Genomic DNA, 12,790 nt, shown 5'->3' with positions numbered 1-12,790 from the left:
ATGTTAAAATGATTGAAAATGTTGTACATTGTATACTGTATAGGAAAATGTTTAGTAGTGCTTACATTACTGGTTGATTACCGATACTGCTTGTACATTATGAAAAATTGTATTTTTGTATAATAATCTGTAATAAGAGTGGATATGAAATGGAATAAAATATTGAATTGAACTGTCTTTCAATGAACTGTTTTAATCCTCTGGTAGACCCTTAATTAATCCTCATTGTTGCATCGTTAATTGTTAATTAATCCCCTAACAAAGAAGTGGCAAATCTATTTTTTTGTCAAGTTCAATACTCGCTGATGAAACAAAACAACAGTGTAAAATCAGTGTTATCTTATTACCAGCAGTCTCAAGAATCACCGAAAAATTAAATAAAACAAAACAACTATCGGACTCGCATAAAACGGAAAAAAAACAGCTGTTACAAATATATCACACAGTCTTTTAATTATTCGAGTCCAAAATGTCGCTAGACCGAGTCCGAAAAGTCATAAGTAAGTCCGAACTGTTGTCAAAATGAGTCAAAAAGGTCGTCTGTGTTGAGTCCGAAATGACACGGAACCGAAATGACGTGCTACCTTGGAGACTCACGTTTATGTTAATTCCCATCCATATTTGAGCTTACGCGTATCTACTATAGCCAAGTCTTTAACTCTGTATCATCCAAAGTCTTCGAAATTGAAAACACAAATTATATGTCAACTTAAATCAACATTGATGTTGTGATCTTACCGGGAAAAGATGGGCTTCTGATATCCAATATTTAAGACAAAATAAACATTTTAATTATTGCTACACGATTCATGTACCATAATGCATATCAGTGCCATTTGTAACAAGGGTCTCGAAGAACGAGGCTAGACATATATCTCACAAGTTATATCAAACGGTGATGCCATATTCTGATCTAGAGAGCATGTGCAATAAATACTATTAGTGTAGACTAGAATAACCAGATGCTAGGGATTGACATTCGATTGAAACTTATGGCGTATTTCGCCGAACATAACTGATTTAAACTTAGAGTAAAAACAGAAACGATTGATGTAAATCAGGTTATATACATTCATATTACATTATTATATGGGTTGCGATCCATTTGTGTCAATTACTGGGTGCCAAATATTAGCGATTTAGCTCCTTTAAGCATTGATATGATCCAAGATTTATTACCATCACTGTCTGTACTGTAATTTATGTTGAAAAAGTTGTTAACCAAAGAATATACATGTAGAAATATTAACTATCTACAAGATTCCTGTCTTAATTTATTTATCAACGGACATTCAAGAAATTTTACAAGAATTACACTTGTATTGCTGTGTAGAGACAGTGCACCTGCATGTTATTTAAATAAAATCGTTTTTTTGGCTTATTATGATTTGACTGTTGTGTTCAACCTTTCCTTTCAAAGTATTCCCAAGTCCAAATCGTCACCTACCCAAGTCCAAAATGTCACCTTCCCGATTCTGAAACGTTGAGGACATATTTTTTTTAGTCAGGCAGGTTGTCAGTCCAAAATGCTGTAGGACAGATATGTCTACATGTATGTAATCATGCACCTACATGTACACTAGGCTACTGTGAGCAGTGCTTCTTAGTGGTATCATAGTACATGCATGCTAACAATGAACAGATAAAAGTGTTTTCGTTCTGTGTAAAATAGTTTTATAACCATAATTAAGTAGGCTAGTTAGTTCATACAGAACGAACACACTACATGTATATATTTTTGAGCATGGCTCAAACAGTACATTTTAGTACGGTGTGTACATGTATTAGAAGACACTCCCTGACAGGTACATGTGCATGTAAGTGTAACATCCCACATGAAATTGAGCGATACATAAAGCTGTGAGTGTGACATAAAGTTCATTGTTAAATCTCCTTAAATATGCATTAGGCTGATCTTTTGTTAGGCCTCAAATGTTATATAAATCATTAATTAGACATTTATTTACATGCCAGGCCCATGTATGTAATGAGCGTTCTGGAACTTTGGATGGTTTTGATTTTGAACTCCCGTCTTCATTAGCCCAGTTCGGAGCAAAACAGTAGGACGTTAAACCCCATTTCATTTCATTTTGATTTTGAACAGATTTAAAATAGGATTGGCAGTTAATGATTTAATTTTAAAATGGATAATCAAGACTTTATTATTGTAACAATGGTAGCAATGACAATTGAGACTACACTGACGATATCTCCCCTGAGAATGAAGTAATTTCAAATTTGACTGAAATTTTCAACATAATCCATTTTAATTATCTATTTTTTAACTAATATAAAGACCTGCAATAGGCAGATTTAGCTCTTGCAGTGGGATTTGTTGACATTGTTTTCAGAACTAACACATACATGTAGGACTTGTTGCTGGGTGTATTTTATATCAAATTCCAACTGTTAGGTCTCTTTACGTGCATGGGGGGTTGGATGGCTGAATGGTTAGCGTGCGCGCGCTGTGTCATAAAGTCTGTCATTGAGTCGACTGGCGTGGTTTCAAATCCCCGGTTGTACGTGGCAAGGAGTAGGGTCGCATGTCCAACCTCGTGGGTTTTCTCCGGGTCCTCCGGTTTCCTCCCACTGCTAAAGACCCCTACGCGCAAGCGAATTATGTAAATAAAATTAAACCATATGTTAGTCCCGAAATGACCTAGTTTGTGTCGAGTGGACGTTAAACCCCATTTCTCCCTCTCTCTCTTTACGTGCATGCTAATGTGTACACATGACCTCAGTTTTCTGTCCCATCCAAACGACTAGACAGCTGTCCTTGTCAGGCAATTCATCCTGCATCACTGACAAGGGGAAACCACACTGGAAAATCCTTATGAAACAGTGCGCACATGCTAACCATTCGGCCATCCAACCCCCGTAAATTAAGTGAGAGTGAGGAAACTTGGTGTATAATTTTAAAATATCACATCAATAACTTGACTGTTCGATAATGAGCATTTTCTGCTCAGGGTAAGCAGATCATTAAGCAATTTGATTGGTCAAGAATTTGGAACACAATAACTCTCCTTAGCGACTCCTTCTAATTGAGGTAGGATGTTCGAACTTGGTGTAGGCGTTCAATAGGTGAATGCCTTGATGGAGTTCGGTGATAAACATTGTCTGCTTATGGTAAGCAGAGATAAGCAATCTGATTGGTTGATGCTTTGGGGCACGATAACTTTGGTTATATTATGAAGTGAGAGTGATGAAACTCCGAGTATAGATTCATGATATCATTACCTTGACTAAGTTCGATGATGAAAATTTTCTGCTTAGGCTAAGGAGCGATAAGTAATTTGATTGGTCAAGTCTTTGGAACATAACAACCCTGCTTTTAATTGATTGTAGAATCAAACCTAGATCAAGGGCAGATAATTTAAATTTGTGAAAACCCAGTGAATGAACCCAGGGTATAGTGGAGTAGAACAAAACAATAACGCTTGGGATGCATGGTACATAACACGATCCATTATAATGATAGATAATGTATACAATTTATTCTTGCACTTCATGTTAGCGGTGAACAGATTCTGGTAACTCTATAGTAAATTGTTTTACAGTATTTTTTTAAGATTTTTGATTCTTTCTCTAATGGCTATTTTAAGGGCTAGGGGTCAGGACCAGTGCACACTGGTCACACGTTCAGACAGTAGATATTTTATAATTCTGAACATGACATGATGTAGATGTAGGACAGTCTTCTTTATGAAGTTTTTTTTTTAACTCTTCAGTTATGTTCATTGTACATTCAAGAAGTTTTATACACATGTACGTAACGTGTAGTTGCCACTTTTTATTATTAATTATCTATATTATCTTATAATTTACAGATGATTAACTTATGAAGAGTGAACTCTGAAAATAAACTGTTAATTATGTATGGGAATTGGCAGCAGATGGGTAGGGGTGGTTACCCTAACCAAGGTTTTCAACAGTATGGTCAACAACAAGGCCAATGGCAAGCACAAGGACAAGGGAACATGAACTACCAACAACAGCAACAATGGTATTATCAGCAGGGTGGCGGACAGTGGCAGAACCCATCACAAACCCAACCACCATTACCTGCTGATGAACCGGAAGATTCATCTGGTGTTAATCCAGCCCCTCCTGTAGAACCTCCATCTGATGATAAACCCCCGTTACCTGATGAACCTCCGCCTGAAACCCCCACTGAACCACCCCAAGAAAAGAAAAAGGTAAGTCTAAACCAACGAACTAATTTGTCCACCAGCAAGAGTTACGCTGATTTCAAATAATGAACATAATGAATCTCAACAAGTTGTGTAAACAGTTCACTAGTTGTAGTCACATGAGTATGCCACAAAAGGAAGAGATTGGAAATACAACATGTAGCCCACCATTTTAAAATTCAGGGTGTTTATCGAAAATATTACTAGGATATCTTGTAAAGACCCATGAGACGAGACAGACACCATTTCTGTGTACTTAATACATGTATATGTTTGTGATGGTACATTCATTGTATCTTTTAGAACTTTGAGCTCAGTTCAATTAAAGATTTATGTTGGGCGATCATTTCCAAACGGCTGGATGGTTTGAGCTGAGACTTCCAGACAAATTAGATTTAAATGGCTATTTATTCTCATTTTGACATTTGATTTAATTGCATACCTGTACTTAAAATATATTGTTTTTAATAAAACTGGGACCTCTCTTTTAAACTACATGTACTGAATATGGATTTAATTGTGCAGAAGATAGCACACAATTCAAGCTCTGTATTGTACTAGTATTTTTCTTGTAAATATAGGAATTGAATGCAGTTAGTCCAGAAGAACAAGCAAAGTTAAATAATTTAAAAGCTCAGGCAGCTCAGTGGCAACAACAGAAACATTATTCAGCTCCACTCCAATCCACACCACAAGCATCACACCTGAATCAATCTCCAGGTAAGAAGTACAATGTATTCCTTTCTACAAGTCGCACAACAGTTTTACATGTCTGTATTTATACTCGGAAATGTAACATTACAGTACAGCCAATTATGGAAAAGAACCTAAGGTGTTGGCAGGGTCAAACTTATAAATTTTTTATTACTATTTGAGTTATTTCAACTAAGGTTGTAGGAATTTTAATTTTGTTGTGCTTTGACATGTGTTTATATACAATGTACATTGTTTTTTTACATGTATATCACATGTACTGTTAGGGCTGCAACGATACTTGATCCTGTATATGCCTCGTGATTCATGGTTACATTGGTTCTTATTCAACGTATTACATACAGTATTATTAATCAAAAGACAAATTGAACATATTATATTACATACAGTATTATTAATCAAAAGACAGTGATTAGCCACTATGTTGTTAATCACCATTTGATTGCATTAGAGGTGTTTAAGTTTAAGGCTATTAGTACAGCAGTTAACTGCATTAAAACCTGAAAATCATTCAAATGTGAATACAACTATCAAAACTGGCACAATACATGTACTCCTTGAAGAAGCCCATTAGCCATTCGAAAATCCAAGATGGTCGACTTTTATCAAATTTTCCTATTTTATTAATCCTTAACATATATTTTATGTTTCATCTAAATCGGACAAAAATTGAGTGCTCTGTAGGGTCCACAAACTTTGTACAATTCACAAGAGTCATAATCCAAGAACTATCGGTCTGATGTCGCCCAAAATCAGACGATTACAAGATATTTTTATCCATAACTTATCTTAAGTTTCATTTGATTCGGACCACAAGTGGTGGCCATGGAGGGTCCACAACTTTTATACATGTCACAGACCTACCTTTCCATCATCTTCAAAGTGATAAAGGTAGTAAGTAAATCCTGAGAAATTCAGGACAATAGACTTCTTGATTGAAAACCAGAGAAAGTGTTTTAAATAAGTTTATAAATTATATAATCCACAAACACATGATACTGTTTTAGAAGAGATTTAGTAAAACTCATAAACAGGTAATCAGATGCTGGTTCCGCTATATATCATAATCTTCTACATATGTATAGATCATGTACCGTAAAAATCATTAAACAAAAATTATGATGACATTACGAAAAGCTACAAACACACAAACATATTTTATGCTTGGCCCTGAAAATATATGTACATACAATAATTGCCTTTATTTATGTGTACTAATATTTCTATTAGCTACATGTATGTGACTTACTATATTATATTACATACATAATTATATTTGAAACACCCATGAGACCATTCTCATACCAGTATTTCACTTTCAAAGTCACCTAATTAAACAATTAAAGAAGTATTATCATTATGTAAGAGTTAAAGCGGACTATTGCATGTCTTGATTTTGTTTTCAAATGTTATATAAAAAATTATTTAGACATTCATTAACATGACAAGCCCATAATCAACTCTCTAAACTACTTGGATGGTAAAGATTTAAATGGATTTTTACGCCTGCAAAATTTGGAAATTTAATGATAAAATAGACAATGACGTTACTTACTAGTGATAATAAACAATCTGTGCTACATCTTATTTCACGATAGCTCAGTGAGTAAGATGTAGGCTCACTACTTGGAGGTCACATGTTCCGTCCCTGCGTTGGCCGAGAAAGTTCATCAGGATGGAGGAACTTTCTTGGGACAATGTACAGTTGTGCGGATGGGACAAAAAACTAAGGTCCCGTTTACACATTTCTTAAAAGATTTCTTGGCAGTTGGAACTTGATATAAGAGTAGTACTAGTAGGCCATAGTGTCGCTGTCTGGGCAAAATGTCTCTCACAGCACACTGTATATGGCGTATGCCCGTCTTCATTAGCCCAGTCGGAGTAGGACGTTAAACCCCATTTCATTTCATAACTTCACTCAGAAAAAAGTAATTTGAATGAAATTTGCAATATATTCATTTTTCATTATTTATTTTTTGTCTAAATCTTACATAATGCATTTTTAAATGAAATATTTATAAAATAATTAGCTTACCCGTTTCTGGAAAGAGCTGATGTGTGACCTGCTGAAAATCTGTAACATGTGGTAAAGATGCATGCATGTAATTAAGTTTTTTACAAGCTACATCGACTAATAATCAATTAAGACAAAGAATCAGAGATCACCTGATAAACGTTTTCAGAAAGAGACCATCTTTATAACTGAAAGACTAAAAGATTTCCACTACTTAAGTAACACACCATGACCTTGACAATATAATCCCAGATCCATACATTACAATATAAAATCTGCCACCCAAAATATTCTAATAAAGACACTCACCAGGACATTAATTACCAACATTAATAGACACTGTCCCAAAATTTACCCTTTTACTTACATGTACACAGTTCATAATTATATACGTAAAGGTCGAAGGGGGGGCCATAACCCAATAAGTAGTGGTATGATGAACTCCAAAGTCATGCCCATCCAAGATCATATGGAAATATACATATTTGTATATTATAAGTTTTATCAAAATTGGATAAAAGTTTGTGACCTTTAGACTGAAAACAGACAATTGTGAACAGAGGTCTGGAGAACATAATATGCAACAGCATGAAAATGTGGGCTGATAAAATCATCTCAATCTGTCTAGTGGGCAAAAGTCAGTGAAAGAAAAGAAGAAAAGTTCAGTCAACTATTTTGAAAATTGAAGGGGCTAACATTTAGTGCTTGTATCCAGATGTAAGGTTCATCTCACTCCCAGTTATACTATATATATTACATACATCTCCATAACTAATCTTGTTTTGCAATACCAATCTGTAAATTGTAGTCACTGATATTTATGCAAATAGCAATAAAAATATTTCATTCCTCTTTTTATTTTCTGAACAATATTATGTTGGGTTTTTTTTCAGAATTTCAATCCATTTTAAGAGAAGAAAGGGAATTTGAAGAACAATATAAAAATTGGCGAAAACAATACGATGACTGGAAAGAACAAAATAAAAGTAAGTTTTTGTGTTGATATGGAGGCACATTGACAGTCTTTGAATAGTGTGTGAACTAGATTCATTTCCAATAAGTTTTTCATGTACACATTTACAGTTCACAGAATATTTTATCTTGCGAGAAAATTCTGATGTCTGCCATATTTCCACCCTCAAGTAAATATAAGAAAATAAAATAGTAACTTTGTACACGTTCAGAATTCACTCAATATTTTTCATTGCGTTGAACCCTGATTCGTGCTACAGCTGTTAGTTTGTACTTCTGGAGTATGTCAAACACAAACTGTTAAAAAAAATAAAATATCATCTCGTGTGGTGGAATGGTTTATCGGAGTGATCTTTAGATTTTAGATCTGTTAATCAAGTGACCTGGTTTTGATCCCTCACTTGTACGTGACAAGGAGTAGAATCTTTTGTGGAACCTTGTGGAGTTTCTCTGGGTCCTCCGGTTTCCTTCCACTGTTAAAGACCCCTTATAAGTTGGGGATGCGTTATGATTTGCTTGTTGGTATTTGAAGTACCTATGTTTAAAATCAAATTTTTGTTCCTATTTTGATGAAACTTGAAATGCATGGTTATAACCCAAAGATCTTGGTTTCTATCGATATTCGCGCATATCGGATCGTAACTTCCTGAATTATGGCCCTTGATTATATGAAAAATCGAGTTTTGAGCTTGTGGTTCCTATAGAGGTCACAATTTTTATCCGATTTAAAAAAAAAAAACGTGTGAATATATCACAGTTATACACTAATGATGGTTGAGTTCGAATTTCGTGAAAATCAGATAATAGCCGCCCCCTGTACGCAAATAGTGTAAAAATGTGGTATATCAAGGTTGTGGACCCTCTAGAGGCCACAGTTTTTATCCGATTTGGATTAAACTTTAAATATATGTTTTTATCATAAAGATCTTGATTTCTTTTGTTAATCACATTTATCCGAATGTAACTTCCTGAATTATGGCCCCTGATTAGTCGAAAAATCTCATTTTTAGCTTGTGGATTCTGTAGAGGTCACAATTTTCTTTCCAATTTTAAAAACCGCTTAGATACATCACCATTCCACCATAATGAAGGTTGAATTGGAATTTCGGGAAAATCAAAATGGAAGTGCCGGACAAAATGGTCGCTCTTTGTACTCAAATTGTGTATAAGTATGTAATACATGTACAAAGGTTACGGACACTCTAGAGGTCACATTTTTTATCTGATTTTGATGAAACTTAAAACATATCTTTATATTCCAAAAATGTCAGTCCCTTTTGATATTTGTGCATATCAGACCATAACTTTCTGGATTATGGCCCCTGATTGAACAATTTTTATCCAATTTTAAAACATTTCAATTGATCACCGTTACACCCTAATGACGTTCGAGTTCCAATTTCGTGAAAATTGGACCAAAACTGCCTGACAAAATGGCAGCTCTTTGTACGCAAATAGTGTAAAAATATGTCATACATGTACCAAGGTTGTTATGACCATCTAGAAGTCACAATTGTTATCAGATTTTGATGAAACTTAAAATATATGTTTATGTCCCAAAGATCTTGGTTCCTTTCGCTTTTTGCGCACATCAGACTGTAACTTCCTGACTTGTGGCCTCTGATTGTACAAAAAATTCTTTTTTTTTTTTTTAAGCTTCTGGATGCTCTAGCGGTTATAATTTTTAATCCCATTTTAAAAACCGTTTAAATATATCACCATTCCACCATAATGAAGGTTGAATTCGAATTTAGGGAAAATTGTGTAAAAGTTTCTGGATTATGGCCCCTGAATTTACGAAAAATCGCTTTTGTTTTTAGCTTGTTCTCTGTCCACCCCTTGCAAAATGTGGCCATATCTTGCCTGACAACCACTGGATTAATTATTATAGCAAGAAAGTTCAGCTCTTTATCTTATATTCCATAATGCCGGTTTAATTTGGTAAAATGTTAGTTCTAAGATGAACTAGGTATGATTAGTGTATGTTATGTCGGGGATCACGTAGCTAAGTGGGTAAGACGCTAGCTCGCTAGCCTGGAGGTCGGGTGTTCGATCCCTGCATTGGCCGAGAAAGTTCATCCAGATTTTCCGGCGTGGTTCTCCCTTGTCAGTGATGCAGGACGGAGGGGCTGACAAGGAAAGCTGTCTAGTCGTTCGGATGGGACGAAAAACCGAGGTCCCGTGTACACATTGGCGTGCACGTAAAAGATCCCTTGACAGTTGGAATTCGATATAAGAGTAGGCCATAGTGCCGCTGTCCGGGCAAAATTTCCCTCATAGCACACTGTATGGCGTATGCCCGTCTTCATTAGCCCAGGTTAGGAGCAGAACAGTAGGACGTTAAACTCCATTTCATTTCATTTATGTATGTTATGTCATTATAAACCCCATTTTCTCTCTCTATATAAACATGGTGATGTATGGGAAACAAAAGTTGAAGTTTATATACCCATAATTGTAAACCTACTTTTTTTTTTCAAATATGACTTAAAATTCATTTTAATTTTACTTTCCAGATCATCCAAATCAAGAACAATTTCTACAATATGAACAACAGTGGAAACAGTATGAACAACAAATGGAGTCACGAAAAACAGACATTCAAACACGTAAACAAAATATCACAAACATTAGTCACCAGTCAACCCCTAGCTATCAGAATCAAGGTTATGGGGGCTATAACCAGGGATATCAAGGTGGTTATCAAAACTTGCAAGGGCCAAGAATGGGAGGAGATCCAAGATTTCAACAATATGGAGGATCACAGAGATTCCAAGGACCCAATCAAAACTTTCAAGGACAGAGGGGGCGTGGAGGACCAAACCAACGATTTCCTAATCACAACTTTCAAGGTCCTCGTGGTCCTAGACCAGGAGGTTCCCGTCCTCAGAGTGATAATGGAAGTGAGCATGCTGGCAATGATGACGACATGGATTTAGAAGGCGCTGAAGATGAACCTGAAAACAGTCAATCGCATAATCAAAGTTATGGAGGACAGCCAGGAAATAGATTTAATCAAGGTCCAGTTGGAGCTAGGTTTGGAGGTTCAGGTAGCATGCGAGGCAGAGGTGGTAATCATTTTCAAGGTCAGAGAGGACAAGGTCAGTCATTAGGAAGAGGTGGAATGAATCGTAGTGGCTTGCCATCTTTAATGGATATGTCTGTAAATAATCCAAATGATAAAGATGATGATGATGATACTGTTGAGAGACTTGATGATGAAATGCAAGAAGCTGAAAATGAATATGGCACAATCTCTTCAGAGCGTGGGGGAGGTCAATTCAGAGGTCGTGGAGTTCGAGGACAGATGTTTCAGACAGGCAACAGAGGTCAAGGTCCTAGAGGTGGAATGATTGAGGGACATGTAGGATTTAGGGGACGTGGTGGAATGGGTCCAAGATATCAAGGGCCACAGGGTTACCAGTCATTGGAGGATGAAGATAAAAATAATTTCTCTTCACAGGGAGGTCCTAGATTCTCTGGACCAGGTGGCAGGGGCATGCGACCGGCTGGCCCTGGACCAAGATTTGGAGCACCTAATATTCGGGATTCTGGTCCCAGATCTAGATTCCCAGGGAGAGGCGGTGGAATGCCAGGAATGAGAATGCCAATGTTAAGCTCTGAAAAGTGAGTACTAATTCATATAATTTTGTAATCCATAGGTTCAGTCAGTTAAGCAAACTTTATGCAAGAACTAAATCTGCCTATTGCAGATCTTTCTTGAGGCCTGAAATGTTGTATAAACTATTAATTGGACATTTATTAACATGAAAAGACCTTAATCAACTCTTGATGACATCTTATGTGTCGGATTTTCGCTGGATTTGAATCTGATCTGCTGCTCATTGATATATAAAAATAGTTTAGGGTAAGTAGAGATAAGCAATTTGATTGGTTGATGCTTTGGGACACAATAACTTTAGTTCTAATTAAGCGAGAGTGAGGACACTTGGTGTATAGCTTTATTACATCAATACCTTGACTAAGTTCAATGATAAACATTTTCTACTGAGGGTAAGCAGAGTGATAAGCAATTTGATTGGACGAGACGTTGGAACACAAAAACTCTCTTTCTAATTGAGCCACGATTTCCACACTTGGTGTAGGTGTTTATTAGGTGAATGCCTTGATGGAATTCTGTGATGAACATTGTCTGCTTACGGTAAGCAGAGATAAGCAATCGGATCAGTTGATGCTTTGGGGCACGATAACTTTAGTTTTAATTAAAGTGAGAGTGATGAAACGCAGAGTATAGATTCATTGTATCATTACCTTGACTAAGTTCGATGATGAGAATTTTCTGCGTAGACTAAGGAGTGTTGAGCAATTTGATTGGTCAAGAGTTTGGAACATAACAACTCTGCTTTTAATTGAGGTAGAATGGTTAAAGTAGCTAAGTCTCTAACTCAATATCATCCAAAATCTTCGACATTGAAAACACAAATTAGTTGTCAATTTTAATCAACATTGGTGTTGTGATCTTATCGGGAAAAGATGGGCTTCTGATATCCAATATTTAAGACAAAATAAACATTTTACGATTGGTACACGAATCGTGTACCATAATGCGTTTCAGCGCAATTTGTAACAAACGACTCGAAGAACGAGGTTCGACATATTCTGCAAGTCATGTCAAACGGTGACCCCATATTCTTATATTCCAGTGTAGACTGGAATAACCAGATGCTAGAGATTGCCATTCGATTGAGACTTCTGGCGTATTTCGTGGAACATAACTGCCTTGAAATTAGAGTAAAAACGGAAACGATTGAATGTAAATCAGTTTATTTACATTCATATTACATTATTATATACGTTTCGACCCATTTGTGTCAATTTGTAGATCCCAAATATTAGCGATTTAGCTCCTTTAAACTCAATGTAGATGTTCAGTAGG

General features: G+C 36.0%; 1 protein-coding gene across 2 annotated transcripts in view; it reads left to right on the top strand.

Annotated features, from left to right (window-relative positions):
* Positions 1–12,790, top strand: part of LOC126820488 (YLP motif-containing protein 1) — a 75,283-nt gene that overhangs the window by 3,024 nt on the left and 59,469 nt on the right. For both annotated transcript variants that reach the window (XM_050548496.2, XM_050548495.2), the window contains exons 2-5: positions 3,831–4,199; positions 4,775–4,913; positions 7,815–7,907; positions 10,410–11,520. In XM_050548496.2, coding sequence (XP_050404453.2) covers positions 3,876–4,199; positions 4,775–4,913; positions 7,815–7,907; positions 10,410–11,520 — 1,667 coding nt within the window. In that variant the 5' untranslated portion in view covers positions 3,831–3,875. The remainder of the gene's footprint in view (positions 1–3,830; positions 4,200–4,774; positions 4,914–7,814; positions 7,908–10,409; positions 11,521–12,790) is intronic.

The sequence above is a fragment of the Patella vulgata genome, chromosome 5 (genome assembly GCF_932274485.2).
Source record: "Patella vulgata chromosome 5, xgPatVulg1.2, whole genome shotgun sequence".
NCBI lineage: Eukaryota > Metazoa > Mollusca > Gastropoda > Patellidae > Patella > Patella vulgata.
Note: the sequence above shows the minus strand (reverse complement) of the source record. Positions and strands in the feature narration are given on the sequence as shown.